We start from the raw sequence: 17332 nt of genomic DNA, 5'->3' as shown, positions 1-17332 counted from the left end.
CTGTCACTCTGATATATTACTGTGACTGGCACTCTGATATATTACTGTGACTGGCACACTGATATATTACTGTGACTGTCACCCTGATATATTACTGTGACTGGCACACTGATATATTACTGTGACTGACACCCTGATATATTACTGTGACTGTCACTCTGATATATTACTGTGACTGGCACTCTGATATATTACTGTGACTGGCACCCTGATATATTACTGTGACTGTCACTCGGATATATTACTGTGACTGTCACCCTGATATATTACTGTGACTGTCACCCTGATATATTACTGTGACTGTCACCCTGATATATTACTGTGACTGTCACTTGGATATATTACTGTGACTGTCACTCTGATATATTACTGTGACTGTCACTCTGATATATTACTGTGACTGTCATTCGGATATATTACTGTGACTGTCACCCTGATATATTACTGTCACTCTGATATTGGCTACTAGGTAGCTACTTCCCATGCCGTTACCGGACAGTAGTGCCTGTCAAGCGGGAGCGAACGGTACTGTCTCCCGGTGTTGTTGTTTTTCATGCGTACCCTCCCCATTGAGTAGTAGACTGTATGTACTGTATGTATCAAGGTGACATCTAGATGGTTATCAATATTAGTTACTTCTTGTGTAGGCTGCTATCCTCTTTTAAATAAAATAATTTGAGAGAAAATGTTGCCACGTTAGCTGCCGCCAGTGACATGAATGACCATGATACCAGTGACGATCGGTGCCATTTAAGATTTTTTATTATTTTAACCTTTATTTAACTAGACAAGTCATTTAAGAACAAATTCATATTTACAATGACGGCCTACACCGGCCAACGCTAGGCCAATTGTGCGCCACCCTATGGGACTACTAATCACGGCCGGTTGTGATACAGCCTGGAATCGAACCAGGGTGTCTGTAGTGACACCTCAAGCACTGAGATGCAGTGCCTTAGACCGCTGCACCACTCGGGAGCCCTGATGAGGGATGAGGGAGGACGTCTTTTTTTCTTCTTTCATGAGCCTGGCCTTATTTCTATTACAGCTTATTTGGATGACTGTCATTCATATTCCATTCACCCAGTTCAATGTAACATCGATAGGTTTAGGCTACTACATGATACTCAAATTTTCCCTGTACCCATCATGAGGTTTCCTCAACCTATGAATGAAAGCTACATCACGGTGCTCTTTAGGCTACTGTAGACCTACATTGCAAAACAGTGTGTTTTAATCAATTATTTGGTGACGTGAATGTATTCAGAATATTTTTTTCTAAAAAGGCTAACTTTTTAAAAATGTTTTACTATTTAAATTATTATGAAATTCACTAAGGAAGATGTTCCTCCCCTTCCTCCTCTGAGGAGCCTCCACTGCATGATACCCAGTAGGAAGCACTTCAAGTCAGCAGGCATGTCGATACAACCCCGGTGCGCTGGTCCAACTTATCGACTCGTCTTGCAGCCCAATCAGCCATGTGAAACAGTATTCAGTGGCAACAAATCTGCCCAATTAGCTGATTTCGCTTTCCATACACCCACTCTCCCATACTTCTGTCACCATGTTGGGCTGCAGATACCCATACTTCTGTCACAATGTTGGGCTGCAGATACCCATACTTCTGTCACCATGTTGGGCTGCAGATACCCATACTTCTGTCACCATGTTGGGCTGCAGATACCCATACTTCTGTCACCATGTTGGGCTGCAGATACCCATACTTCTGTCACCATGTTGGGCTGCAGATACCCATACTTCTGTCACCATGTTGGGCTGCAGATACCCATACTTCTGTCACCATGTTGGGCTGCAGATACCCATACTTCTGTCACCATGTTGGGCTGCAGATACCCATACTTCTGTCACCATGTTGGGCTGCAGATACCCATACTTCTGTCACCATGTTGGGCTGCAGATACCATACTTCTGTCACCATGTTGGGCTGCAGATACCCATACTTCTGTCACCATGTTGGGCTGCAGATACCCATACTTCTGTCACCATGTTGGGCTGCAGATACCCATACTTCTGTCACCATGTTGGGCTGCAGATACCTATACTTCTGTCACCATGTTGGGCTGCAGATACCCATACTTCTGTCACCATGTTGGGCTGCAGATACCCATACTTCTGTCACCATGTTGGGCTGCAGATACCCATACTTCTGTCACCATGTTGGGCTGCAGATACCTATACTTCTGTCACCATGTTGGGCTGCAGATACCCATACTTCTGTCACCATGTTGGGCTGCAGATACCCATACTTCTGTCACCATGTTGGGCTGCAGATACCCATACTTCTGTCACCATGTTGGGCTGCAGATACCCATACTTCTGTCACCATGTTGGGCTGCAGATACCCATACTTCTGTCACCATGTTGGGCTGCAGATACCCATACTTCTGTCACCATGTTGGGCTGCAGATACCCATACTTCTGTCACCATGTTGGGCTGCAGATACCCATACTTCTGTCACCATGTTGGGCTGCAGATACCTATACTTCTGTCACCATGTTGGGCTGCAGATACCTATACTTCTGTCACCATGTTGGGCTGCAGATACCCATACTTCTGTCACCATGTTGGGCTGCAGATACCCATACTTCTGTCACCATGTTGGGCTGCAGATACCCATACTTCTGTCACCATGTTGGGCTGCAGATACCTATACTTCTGTCACCATGTTGGGCTGCAGATACCCATACTTCTGTCACCATGTTGGGCTGCAGATACCCATACTTGATATTACAGAAATCGATCAGCTGGCTGCCTCTGAACTTTGAACTTCTACCAATGATAACATCAGCTTTAACTATGGTCTTTTGGGTAAAACTTTCTTATAGAGGTTGATTCTTGAGGCCTACATGAAATATTCTACTGCACTGTAATCACGTGAAAATCAGTTGACTGTGAATGTAACTGTGATTGATTGTTTTTTTTAATGCATTTTTTTTGTGATTGCGTGTTACCTATTTAAACAAATAATCAGATTTGATTTACTATAATATAATTTGCACTGAAATGTTACTATTCTCCATTCCTTACTGTAATCAACCAGTTTCAGTGAAATCACTGTGAGTGATGACAATCCCCTGGCCTTGGGTTTAGTTGAGGTGTTACTGTCGTTATGCAGGGTGTTTTGCAGTTTACCTCTTGTGCTGGGATGTGATTAGGAGGTTTCCTGTGCTACACAAACCAAAAGCCCCACATGCTGCAGCACACAGTTACATATCCTGTGATGCAGTGAGAAGCTTTCTCTCTCTCTGTGTGTGTGTGTGTGTGTGTGTGTGTGTGTGTGTGTGTGTGTGTGTGTGTGTGTGTGTGTGTGTGTGTGTGTGTGTGTGTGTGTGTGTGTGTGTGTGTGTGTGTGTGTGTGTGTGTGTGTGTGTGTGTGTGTGTGTTCATGCCTGATCTACTGTTCCTGCATGTGTGTGTGCATGTGTTATCCCAGCTAGCACATAATGTTCTGAGAACCATATATTTCTTAGACCTTGGTGAGAGTATGTTTGTCCTATGATTATTCTGCACACATCCTTCCCACAATGTCCTGGGAATGGTGCAGGATACCCAGCTAGCACATAACGTTCTAAGAACCATACTTCAGCCTAATGTTTTCTGCAGGTTTCCTCATGGTTCTATTTAAAGGAAAACTACACCCAAAACCACTCATTCCTATAATTTACAGTGTTGCATAACACTAATATGTGAGAACAATATTTTTTGTGAACACATTTTTTATCTTGTCGTTATTATAAGGTTGGTAGCAACGTGAAAATCATTGTGGAAATCTGTTGCAGCTCAAGACGACTAAAAAACCGACAATGCAATGCTCTCTCTATGGGCTGGCTGGCTAGTAGCAAGCTAGCAAACATAGCTACACACAATAATACCAAAGTCAATATCAGCATGTGAAGTAGGTAGTTAGCTTTAGAATTGCCTAAAAAACTGCAATATCAATTTAGGAGTCTACAATCTCACCATGTTAAACCTGCAGATTGATGTGCCTCAGAGTGGAGTCTGACATTCACAACGGCATCATGCAATGCACCCTGGACTGAAGAGGCAGATAAATAGGAGAAATGTGTTAGACCCTGTTAAATTACACATCTCTCTAGGCAGGAATATCGTGAAAATATGATCAATGGCTCATTGGAGAGAAGACTACCTCCCACGTTATGACATCGGCCAGTATTAGAATCTGACACGTATGATAGACGTTTTAACGATCTAAAAGTCATATTCCTATTAACTTCCAGAGACACTTTAACACAATGCTACATCATACTGGCAGAAGTTCTGCCTGCTTTAATGGCAGTAGCTCAGATACACATGAAATGACCCAGGGAATCGAAAGAACATCACTCAGAGATGCACAAAAACATTATAACATTCAAAATGGGTGAATCTTTACTTTAAAGTCATGTTCTCAGTACATTAAGAAAACTTTCCATAAAAAGCACAAGCAAACATTATTAACATTCTAAGAATGTTATTTAAAAACATATACATTCCATTCTCAACATCAACAAAACTCTCTCTCTCCTCTATCTTGTTAAGTGTGTTCAGGTGTGTTGACCTTAATGGGTGCTTGTTTCCTTTGAAATGGGGTCTGTTTGAATAGATTCAAATGAACTGCTTTGTATCAGTAAAAATACATGGCATGCTAGCTCCATCTTGGTGGCGCAGTGGACTAATTCCAAAACCTTCGGGAACCATAGTAAACGTTCTCAGAACCTCCCTGTAAGCTACAAATGAACATTCCCAGAAAGTTTTCACTTTCTGTTTTACCGGTCAGGAAATGTATGTCTTCCTTCGCAGAAGCAATGGGAAACCAAAAACGTACGTTCCCCCGGACTTCCAAGTAACCACATTTAGTAGACTGGATGTGAGTGTTTATGTGCTTGCATGAGTGTGTTATGTGCTTGCATGAGTGTTTATGTGATTGCATGAGTTACTATATGTGATTGTGATCTCCTAACCATCACAAAGACACAGGGCCTTGAACAGGAAACACAGGGCTGACCACAGTGTCGTGAAGTACTCCTGACATGGTGGGATTGAGACTGTGTTGTTTTACAGTACAGCACAGGTGTCAAACTCATTCCACGGAGGGCCGAGTGTCTGCGGGTTTTTGTTCCTCCCGTCTACATCACTGTAAAAACAGAAAGTCTCAAAACACCATGCATGATTGTGTAACGAAACCATGGAAAATAGTGCAGCTAAACTGAGATCTGGTGTTTGGAGGGTGTTTGAATGTAAACCCAATGAAAGTGTTTTAATACACAGAATGTGTTTTAAACAGAAATGATGTACTTTGAAAGACCCAAAGTGGTTCATCAACATGACTTGGTGTTTTTAAGAGAGTGTTGTGAAAACACTTTTTGTGGTTTCAGTGCATGTAAAAGGCAGCATCAAAACACAAAAACTGTGTTTCTCATACAATTAATAGTTTATAAATGCAAATGGTTTATAATCCTAAATATTGATTGATGATAAGGAGCTATGGAGAATATTTTTTGTGGAGTTCTACCTTTATTTTTTTTCAATGCTTTTATTTAGATTAGAATCAGGAGGTGCAGTAAAATGGTGCATTTTGTTGGAATTTTACCCACTCACCCACACAGCCACACCGTAAGAAATTATTCAGGGGTGAATTGAAATTGAACCACCCCTCCTCCCCAAAAAAGAATACATTTACTTAATAAAAATGAATGCAAGTTGTGCAGAGCCCGAAGAACGGGGATCAATTCCCCGCTCCAAGCCTTCAATCTGTTTCTCCCCCCATCTGTATCCTATCTGTATCCTATCTGTATCCTATCTGTATCCTATCTGTATCCTATCTGTATCCTATCTGTATCCTCTCTGTATCCTCTCTGTCATTTCAGAACTGTCTCAATAAAAAGTCAAAATACCTCAAAAATATCTTTCAAAAAAATGAGAATCTGCATTGTCTCCAGGTCTCTCTTGAAAAATAGATATGTTTTATATCAACGAGAGTAACCTGGTTAAATAAAGGTTAAATAAATGTTAAATGAGTGTTAATCTTTCCATGGTGCTGCTTGTATAAGACACTGCTTTGCTGTTCTCTCACAGAATGTACTGGAACAGGACTGCAATGATGATTGCCATTGACTGGCTATTTAAAATGAGACTTTATATAAAATATGTGTTGTTGCTTTTTTAAATGTATTATTCAATAAATGTATGATATTTTCTGAACGACGAACTGTCCTAAATGATGAACTGTACATGAATTAGGATGAAGCTATGTATTATGTTTTGTTTAACTGCGTCTGAACTGCATATACAGTTAACCTGATTATTAAGCCTGTATGTTTTTTCCCAACCAAAACATGAGTGACATTTAAGACAGTGAGATAGGGAAGCACCTGTTCCCCTACAGACCATGCTCCCCCATGCTCAACGTCTCAACGTCCCACTGAATCCGGGAAATGAGCCATTTCAGTTCAAAACAGTGATCCAAAACTTAGACCACGTGGTGATTGTCTGGTCTCAACCACTTCAGTCCCGTGGTGTGAGGTGGACGTAGGTTGTTCCTGCCACCTCTCTGTGGTCTGTGAGTGGAAATAACTGTCTGACTCTGATAGCACCCTCCCTCCCCCACACACAGACAGACAGACACGTGGATGGGGTTTAGGCTGGGTTTCTGTAGAAGCACTTTGTGACATCTGCCGATGTAAAAAGGGCTTTATAAATACATGTGATTGATATGTGCACCCACCAAGTGCTACTATACAGCAACACCCAGACTGTGTGGCTGACCCCTGAACCCTGAAACTGAGGAGGAGAGGATATGTAGAGCTACACCGACAGCAGACTGTGTGGCTGACCCGTGACCCCTGACACTGAGGAGGAGAGGATGTGTAGACCTACACCGACAGTAGACTGTGTGGCTGACCCCTGACCTCTGACACTGAGGAGGGGAGGATGTGTAGACCTACACCTACAGCAGACTGTGTGGCTGACCCTTGACCTCTGACACTGAGGAGGGGAGGATGTGTAGACCTACACCTACAGCAGACTGTGTGGCTGACCCCTGACCTCTGACACTGAGGAGGAGAGGATGTGTAGACCTACACCTACAGCAGACTGTGTGGCTGACCCCTGACCTCTGACACTGAGGAGGGGAGGATGTGTAGACCTACACCGACAGTAGACTGTGTGGCTGACCTCTGACACTGAGGAGGGGAGGATGTGTAGACCTACACCGACAGTAGACTGTGTGGCTGACCCCTGACCTCTGACACTGAGAGGATGTGTAGACCTACACCGACAGCAGACTGTGTGGCTGACCCCTGACCTCTGACACTGAGGAGGGGAGGATGTGTAGACCTACACCTACAGCAGACTGTGTGGCTGACCCCTGACCTCTGACACTGAGGAGGAGAGGATGTGTAGACCTACACCGACAGTAGACTGTGTGGCTGACCCCTGACCTCTGACACTGAGGAGGGGAGGATGTGTAGACCTACACCGACAGTAGACTGTGTGGCTGACCCCTGACCCCTGACACTGAGGAGGGGAGGATGTGTAGACCTACACCGACAGTAGACTGTGTGGCTGACCCCTGACCTCTGACACTGAGGAGGGGAGGATGTGTAGACCTACACCGACAGCAGACTGTGTGGCTGACCCCTGACCTCTGACACTGAGGAGGGGAGGATGTGTAGACCTGCACCTACAGTAGACTGTGTGGCTGACCCCTGACCTCTGACACTGAGGAGGGGAGGATGTGTAGAAGTGAGAAAAACAACACCTGAAAAGATTGAGCAGAAAGCTTTCCATGAACATTTATTTTTAATCACCCTCATCATAAGGCAATCAATAAAGTCTAGCTGGGGTGTGTGTGCGTGTTTGTGTGTGTGTGTTGGTACTATACAAGCACCATAACAGGGGAAGGGGAGTCAGGGGGGACAACTTCCTCCTGTTATTCTCATGTCTCAATTCCCTGTTCTGCTCTCAGGAGGAAGTTGGATATTTCACATACTTTTACAGGTAAACGAGTGTGTCTGAAAAATGTGCTTAACTGACATCAGAGGACCAAGATTAGAGATCTGAAAACTATATAAATACAAAACAGGTGGACTGTCTTAAAGTCTCTTCTATTAGAACCCCCACTACAGAGTTAACGCTGTTGGTGGGGAGTTAAAGGGTTCATTTACAGAAGATGATCTAGACTGCCCTCTAGTGGATGTATAGTATATAACACACAATTAGCTAAACCTCCCACTAAGCTGTTGTCTTGTTTCGGACTGGTTGTTATGAACGGATTCAATCCACATGTATTCGTCTAGTTTCAACATGAGACCAGGGTCTGCTGCTCGGGCTCAGGTTAAGAGGCAGGGTATGACCACTAAAATATGTAGGTCCCACATAAAACCAGGCATATCCTTTAAAGAATAATGAAGCCCTATAGATGCTTCATAAGTCATCCATAAGCCAATGTGATGCTATATAAACGGGTAGAAAAAAGGTTATGCCACATTTGGTAAAGAACCAGGTGTACAGTCAGATCTGTCACATGACCCTTTGTAGTGCTTATGAAGACTTTACGAATTTATGTCATGTTATGTCAACTCAAATGAAGAAAAAACACATTCAATATAATGATAAATGTCTTTGGTCTAACAGAGTTGGATATAATGATAAATGTCTTTGGTCTAACAGAGTTGGATATAATGATAAATGTCTTTGGTCTTTTTTTCTACTGTATTATTGACTGTATGTTTTGTTTATTCCATGTGTAACTCTGTGTTGTTGTATGTGTCAAACTGCTTTGCTTTATCTTGGCCAGGTCGCAGTTGTAAATGAGAACTTGTTCTCAACTTGCCTACCTGGTTAAATAAAGGTGAAATAAAATAAAAATAAAAACAGAGTTGGATATAATGATAAATGTCTTTGGTCTAACAGAGTTGTGGAGTCAGGAGGACGAAGAAAAACCAGTGATGCCAAGTTCCAGAGTCAAGAGGTTCATTCATAGGTAACAGAGGGTTTCCTCCAGATAAGGCTTTGATTTACACTCCTAGATTAATTATTTGCTTTTAGAACTTTAATAATATTCAGAACATTCTCAGTAATAAACGTTTGTTTGTACGGAACGGATTGTGTTCACTTTCCTGTCATTGTGAAGTGCTCCAGTTTCACCATGCAGTCAAGAGAACTAACATACATATCTAGTATTACCATGTGTGGACTCTGGGGGGGTTAGGGGTCCTTCGGAAAGTATTCAGACCCCTTGACTTTTTCCACTTTTTGTTACGTTACAGCTTAGTCCTAAAATTGATTTAATATTTGTTTTTCCTCATTCATCTACACATAATAACCCTTAATGACAAAGCAAAAATAGATATTTAGAATTTTTTTGCAAATGTATTACAAATAAAAAACTGAAATATCACATTAACATAAGTATTCAGACCCTTTACTCAGTACTTTGTTGAAGCACTTTTGTCAGCGATTAGAGCATCAAGTCTTCTTGGGTATGACGCTACAAGCTTGGCACACCTGTATTTGGGAGGTTTCTCCCATTCTTCTCTGCAGATCCTCTCAAGCTCTGTCAGGTTGGATGGGGAGTGTTGCTACACAGCTATTTTCAGGACTCTCCAGAGATGTTCGATCAGGTTCAAGTCCGAGCTCTGGCTGGCCCACTCAAGGACATTCAGAGACTTGTCCCGAATCCACTCCTGCATCCTCTTGGCTGTGTGCTTAGGGTCGTTGTCCTGTTGGAAGGTAAACCTTCGTCCCAGTCTGAGGTCCTGAGCGCTCTGGAACAGGTTTCATCAAGGATCTCTCTGTACTTTGCTCTGTTCATCTTTGCCTCGATCCTGACTAGTCTCCCAGTCCCTGCCGTTGAAAAACATCCCCACAGCATGGTGGTGCCAGGTTTCCTCCAGACGTAACACTTGGCATTCAGGCTAAAGAGTTTCATCTTGGTTTCATCAGACCAGAGAATCTTGTTTCTCATGGTCTGAGACTCTTTAGGTTCCTTTTTGTAAACTCCAAGAGGACCGTCATGTGCCTTTTACTGAGAAGTGGCTTCTGTCTGGCCACTAGTGCTGTAGAGAAGGTTGTCCTTCTGAAAGGTTCTCCCATCTCCACAGAGGAACTCTAGAGCTCTGTCAGAGTAACCATCTGGTTCTTGGCCACCTCCCTGACTAAGGCCCTTCTCCCCAGATGGCTCAGTTTGGCTGGGCAGCTCTAGGAAGAGCTGGCCACCCAACACTGCATTAGTTGCATTACAACCATCCATAGATTTATTGGCATTTGCATTTTAACCATAAATTGACAAAATATCCTATACAACTAAAGCAGACATTCCAACTGAGGCCAGTAGAGCTGTGACTAGATCACACTGTTTAACCACTGTTCTGTTAGGATCCCACTGTTTAAACACTGTATTGTTAGGATCCCACTGTTTAAACACTGTTCTGTTAGGATCCCACTGTTTAAACACTGTTCTGTTAGGATCCCACTGTTTAAACACTGTTCTGTTAGGATCCCACTGTTTAAACACTGTTCTGTTAGGATCCCACTGTTTAAACACTGTTCTGTTAGGATCCCACTGTTTAACCACTGTTCTGTTAGGATCCCACTGTTTAAACACTGTTCTGTTAGGATCCCACTGTTTAAACACTGTTCTGTTAGGATCCCACTGTTTAAACACTGTTCTGTTAGGATCCCACTGTTTAAACACTGTTCTGTTAGGATCCCACTGTTTAAACACTGTTCTGTTAGGATCCCACTGTTTAAACACTGTTCTGCTAGGATCCCACTGTTTAAACACTGTTCTGTTAGGATCCCACTGTTTAAACACTGTTCTGCTAGGATCCCACTGTTTAAACACTGTTCTTTTAAGACAGACCCGGACAAGACAGACCAAAACAAGACAAGACAGACAAGGCCGGACAGACAAAGACAAGACAGGACAAGACAGACAAAGACAGGAAAGGGATAAGATAGACAAAGACAGGACAGGGAAAGACAAGAAAGGGACAAGACAGACCAAGACAGGTCAAGACAAGACAGACATGCTGAAGAGAATCATAATCGGAGGCAGGATGAGTGTGTGTGTGTGTGTGTGTGTGTGTGTGTGTGTGTTTATGTGTAGGCCCAGTTTCCCTGACTCATATGACTACCTGAAACTGGAGTGAGACTGGGTGTGTGTTTGTTTTGAGGCTATTTCAGAACATTCACTGTGCCACAATAGTCTGGAAAGAAAGATCGTCACAGAACATTTAAGAGTAGATATGTTTAAAAGCAGTGCCATTCAGATGGTCCAAGAAAAACAGCATTGAGTCCAAACTGGATACAAGAGGGGCAGACTGAATGGGCTTTCTGTTAGCTTACCTCCCACAATCTATTCTGACCATCTGTTTCCAAAGGGACTCTTGTGGTGAAACCCTGGTGAATAATCTTCAAGAACAACACACACTAATTCATACAGGTACACACACCCGTAAACACACCCACACTCAAAAAGTATGTTATGGCTCACAAAGCCCTTCAAAGTTGAAACATCTTCAAAAAGCATAGGTCTGATAAATCTGGCACCAGGCTGGTGCCATGCTTGTATCGTTTGGAGGTTGCAAGGGGCACACAAACATCTCTGGAGTCAAGCAAGACTTTCAGATCCTGGTACAAGGAGGAGCGGTTCCAATGGTGATTATCATAAACACATAATACATACTTTAAAAAGCATAGTTTCAAAAGGCAACAGAGTAATCTGCAACAATTAATTTGATAATGAAGATCAACAGAGTGAAATAAAGAGCATCTCTGGATGGTTTAATTGTCCATGTAGGTCCTGTAATAGTGCATTACATACTGTACATACAGCGCCTTCAGAAAGTATTCACACCCTTTGACTTACTCCACATTTTGTTGTGTTACAGCCTGAATTCAAAAAGGTATTAAATAGATTTTTTTTCTCTGTTACATCTGCTCCTGCCATGCCATCTACTTCTCATCCTGTGTCTCCCTAACCTGCCGCCCCTTCCCCAGTGCTCTCTCCCTCGCTCTCTCTGTGTGTGTGTGTATGTGATTGTGTGAGTGGAGACAGGTGTGCTGGAGGCGGAGCAGATCCCTACCAGCTGCAACATGTTCCATAATCAAGCCTTTACAAATACTCAGCCCTGCCACTTCCACACTGCTAGTTTGTAGACTCTGCTCAGTCAGTCTGCGGTTCAAGCTGTTCCTGCATAGATCTTGTTATTCTCTTGTGCCTGGTTTTCCCTAGCCTGACTCTGCTTTTCTCTCTGCTACAGTTCCGTCCGCTCTGACTCTGGTCACTGTTTCCAGTCCCTCGTCTCGTCAGTCCTGCTTCCCTGCCCTGGACCCCCGCATTACTGCTTCCTTGGATTCTGCTCTGGACTTGCTTACCCTGCCCCTACTCTCCTTGCCTCAGCCTCTCTGCTACCCGCCCAAGCTTCCCCTGGCCTGCACCCCAATCCCCCCCCCCCCCCGCTTTTCAATAAATACCTTATCCCTGTCTCCACGTCGGAGTCTGCACTTGGGTTCACCTGCTCCGCCCCGTGAAACACTCTCTCACCCATCTACACATAATACCCCATAATGACAAAGTGAACATATGTTCATAGACATTTTTTGCAAATGTGTTGAAAATGAAATAGAGAAATATGGCATTTACATTAGTATTCCCACCCCTGAGTCATTACATGTTAGAATCACCTTGCCAGTGATTACAGCCGTCAGTCTTTCTGGGTGAGTCTAAGAGTTTTTCACACCTGGATTGTACAATATTTGTGCATTATTCTTTAATAAATGATTCAAGCTTTGTTAAGTTGGTGGTTGATCATTGCTGGACAGCCATTTTCAAGTCTTTGTGACGTGGTGAGGTTGGACCCAGGTGCAGAGAAGAGACCAGACCAGGAATCAGTGGTTAAGGATAAACATAATACTTTACTGAGAAACGGTAGTCGCAGGATCACAGTAAGCATAGATGATTAGATGTTGAAATGGTGCTGGATTAGTGGAGGCAGCGCATGTTTTCTTCGCGACTTGCGGTAACTCTCTGTGGTTCTAAATCAATAGTTTAGTAGTCTGAAAATGTCTGAAAAATGTACTTGTTGAATACTAAATTGACTCAAGACATTTCAGCTTTTCATTTTTAATTACTTTGTAATAGGCCAGTGACACAAAATCTGAATTGAATCCATTTTAAATTCAGACTGTAACACAACAGCATGTGGAGAAAGACAAAGGGTGATTACTTTCTGAAGCCGCAGTAGATCTATTCACCAGTAATCCTCAGGCATCATTTAGAAACACACAGCGAAGCTCACTATTAGTGCTGTTTGACACTGCAACAGGAATATTCACAGTGTCGTTAGGGACAGCGGACTAAAAAGCTATTCTGATATACACAACCTGCCATCTAATGGCATATTTCATTGACACAATCACGTCAACTTCCATCGTTGTCTAGACTATTTTGGGTCGGCTGATTTGGTGTGACGTTAAACTATAGGGTTTGTAATACTGACTTTAGGAAGATGCTGAAGAGTTTATTGCTAATAAACAGTAGTAATTCATTTGTATTCCTACATCTGTTGTGAGGTTTAAACAGGCTGTAAAGTATGGAAGCCATTTTCCTGCTATAATTACACCTTCAATTGAAATGGGCAGATGGTAGGAATATGCTTCAATAGGAAAGGCACACACGAGACAGACATTTTGTCATACCCTGTTGTAAATATGTAAGTTAAATATTGAGCATGAGAAATATATATGATATTGGTTGTATTCTAAATGTCATATAGCTAGCTGTAATATACATGGCAAGTTGCAATTGTATTTTAATACTGGAACTCCCATGAAGTCAACTTGTGTGTTTTTGAGTCATAAAATAAAGATATCTCTCTCACACACACACACAAACACCACAACCCCCCCCCCCCATAACAGCAGCAAAATCACACAAACAAATAACAGGAGAACTCCTACACAAAAAAGCAGCCTGGTCCTTAAACACACTGTAACTGTTAAAAACATTACAGTGTATAATTAGGACGTTTTTGCGAACGTATCATTTAAAAACCTCCTACTTCTAAAGCACTTTGTAATAAGGGCCTTTGTCCTAGACTTTTTTTTCTTCATCGAGTGGACCGATTATAGCCTGATCCCAGATCTGTTGAGCCATTGGCGTAACAATGACTATAGGAGTTGGCAAGTCATTACAAACTGATCTGGGACCATTCTCGACAGACTAAACTTCAAAGCCACATTTTGATAAGTGTCTCTATATCTACTGTTAATAGAAACATGGCTTTAGTGTTGTTGATGTTGTTGTCACTTGTGGGATGAAGGTTTATGTCCAGTTCACCCAGTGGGGCCTGGGGAAACAACTGTTGGTGATGTGTAGTACTGTAGTGAGCTGTTCCTCCTAACAGACGTGGAGCGTATGGTGATGTGTAGTACTGTAGTGAGCTGTTCCTCCTAACAGACATGGAGCGTATGGTGATGTGTAGTACTGTAGTGAGCTGTTCCTCCTAACAGACATGGAGCGTATGGTGATGTGTATAACAGACATGGAGCGTATGGTGATGTGTAGTACTGTAGTGAGCTGTTCCTCCTAACAGACATGGAGCGTATGGTGATGTGTAGTACTGTAGTGAGCTGTTCCTCCTAACAGACGTGGAGCGTATGGTGATGTGTAGTACTGTAGCGAGCTGTTCCTCCTAACAGACGTGGAGCGTATGGTGATGTGTAGTACTGTAGTGAGCTGTTCCTCCTAACAGACGTGGAGCGTATGGTGATGTGTAGTACTGTAGTGAGCTGTTCCTCCTAACAGACATGGAGCGTATGGTGATGTGTAGTACTGTAGTGAGCTGTTCCTCCTAACAGACGTGGAGCGTATGGTGATGTGTAGTACTGTAGTGAGCTGTTCCTCCTAACAGACATGGAGCGTATGGTGATGTGTAGTACTGTAGTGAGCTGTTCCTCCTAACAGACGTGGAGCGTATGGTGATGTGTAGTACTGTAGTGAGCTGTTCCTCCTAACAGACATGGAGCGTATGGTGATGTGTAGTACTGTAGTGAGCTGTTCCTCCTAACAGACGTGGAGCGTATGGTGATGTGTAGTACTGTAGTGAGCTGTTCCTCCTAACAGACGTGGAGCGTATGGTGATGTGTAGTACTGTAGTGAGCTGTTCCTCCTAACAGACGTGGAGCGTATGGTGATGTGTAGTACTGTAGCGAGCTGTTCCTCCTAACAGACGTGGAGCGTATGGTGATGTGTAGTACTGTAGTGAGCTGTTCCTCCTAACAGACATGGAGCGTATGGTGATGTGTAGTACTGTAGTGAGCTGTTCCTCCTAACAGACATGGAGCGTATGGTGCTGAGGAGCTGATAGGCCTAGCTGGATGACCAGAACTGGGTTTTCATCAAAACAGTCCTTCTTCCACCATTCCAGGTCAAATCTCAATCTTGATGGTGGGAGAGCGAGAGGGTGGGAGGAGGGGGGGCAGAGAGAGGGGGGAGAGACACAGCAAGAGAGAGGGTGGGTGGGTGGGAGGAGGGGGGGCAGAGAGAGGGGGGAGAGACACAGCAAGAGAGAGGGTGGGTGGGTGGGAGGAGGGAGGGCAGAGAGAGGGGGGAGAGACACAGAGAGAGAGAGAGAGAGAGAGAGAGAGAGAGAGAGAGAGAGAGGAGGGGGGCAGAGACACAGCGAGAGAGAGAGAGACAATTAGACCAAACCAAATCATGAGAATACAAAAAGTTAATTACTTGACACATTGGAAAGAATTAACAAAAAAACTGAGCAAACTAGAATGCTATTTGGCCCTAAACAGAGAGTACACAGTGGCAGAATACCTGACCACTGTGACTGACCCAAGCTTAAGGAAAGCTTTGACTATGTACAGACTCAGTGAGCATAGCCTTGCTATTGAGAAAGGCCGCCGTAGGCAGACCTGGCTCTCAAGAGAAGACAGGCTATGTGCACACTGCCCACAAAATGAGGTGGAAACTGAGCTGCACTTCCAAACCTCCTGCCCAATGTATGACCATATTAGAGACACATATTTCCCTCAGATTACACAGATCCACAAAGAATTTGAAAACAAACCCGATTTTGATAAACTCCCATATCTACTGGGTGAAATACCACAGTGTGACATCACAGCAGCAAGATTTGTGACCTGTTGCCACAAGAAAAGGTCAACCAGTGAAGAACAAACACCATTGTAAATACAACCCATATTTATGTTTATTTATTTTCCCTTTTGCACTTCCCTTTTGCACATCGTTACAACACTGTATATATACATATGACATTTGTAATGTCTTCATTCTTTTGGAACTTCTGTGAGTGTAATGTTTTCTGTTCATTTTTATTGTTTATTTCACTTTTGTATATTATCTACCTCACTTGCATTGGCAATGTTAACATATGTTTCCCATGCCAATAAAGCCCTTGAATTGAATTGAGAGAGAAAGTGGGGGTGGGTGGGAGGAGGGGAGGCAGAGAGAGGCGGGGGAGACACAATGAGAGAGAGAGAGAGAGAGAGAGAGAGAGAGAGAGAGAGAGAGGAGAGTGTAGGAGGGGGGCAGAGAGAGAGATATTTAATTCATCATCATATCCAAAAACGAGGTGTTATTGTGCTAGTTCTCCCATCATCTACTCCACAGTTTCAACTCAAAACAACAGTCCCCTGTCAGTCAGTCACTCCCTCTTCCTGACACTCTAATGTCGGAGTAGAGACTTCCTCTGGTTTGCTTAAGGAGCAGGACCAAACCTCGTCTTATTATTCTTCCTGAAAGTGATTAAATCATGTAATGTTCCCTGCCAAAAACATCATAACATCCTGGCCAAGTGTGACACTCATCCAGACACATTATAGAGCAGTGGATGCTGGAATGGAATCAAACAGTGGAAGCTGGAATGGAATCAAACAGTGGAGGCTGGAATGGCATCAAACAGTGGAGGCTGGAATGGCATCAAACAGTGGAGGCTGGAATGGAATCAAACAGTGGAGGCTGGAATGGAATCAAACAGTGGAAGCTGGAATGGAATCAAACAGTGGAGGCTGGAATGGAATCAAACAGTGGAGGCTGGAATGGAATCAAACAGTGGAGGCTGGAATGGAATCAAACAGTGGAGGCTGGAATGGAATCAAACAGTGGAGGCTGGAATGGAATCAAACAGTGGAGGCTGGAATGGAATCAAACAGTGGAGGCTGGAATGGCATCAAACAGTGGAGGCTGGAATGGAATCAAACAGTGGAGGCTGGAATGGAATCAAACAGTGGAGGCTGGAATGGAATCAAACAGTGGAGTCTGGAATGGAA

At 43.4% G+C, this 17332-nt stretch overlaps 1 protein-coding gene across 3 annotated transcripts in view; it reads right to left on the bottom strand.

Moving 5' to 3' along the window:
- LOC115180889 (OX-2 membrane glycoprotein-like) overlaps positions 1-17332 on the bottom strand; it is a 45902-nt gene that overhangs the window by 1959 nt on the left and 26611 nt on the right. For 2 of the 3 annotated variants that reach the window (XM_029743030.1, XM_029743031.1), the window contains exon 7: positions 15264-15469. The exons of the other annotated variant lie outside the window; for it this stretch is intronic. In XM_029743030.1, the coding sequence (XP_029598890.1) occupies positions 15458-15469 (12 nt within the window). In that variant the 3' untranslated portion in view covers positions 15264-15457. Of the gene's footprint in view, positions 1-15263; positions 15470-17332 lie in introns of those variants that run through there. 3 annotated transcript variants of the gene reach the window in all.

Source organism: Salmo trutta, unplaced genomic scaffold (assembly GCF_901001165.1).
Source record: "Salmo trutta unplaced genomic scaffold, fSalTru1.1, whole genome shotgun sequence".
In the NCBI taxonomy this organism is placed as follows: Eukaryota; Metazoa; Chordata; class Actinopteri; order Salmoniformes; family Salmonidae; genus Salmo; species Salmo trutta.
This window is presented reverse-complemented; position numbering and strand designations above follow the sequence as displayed.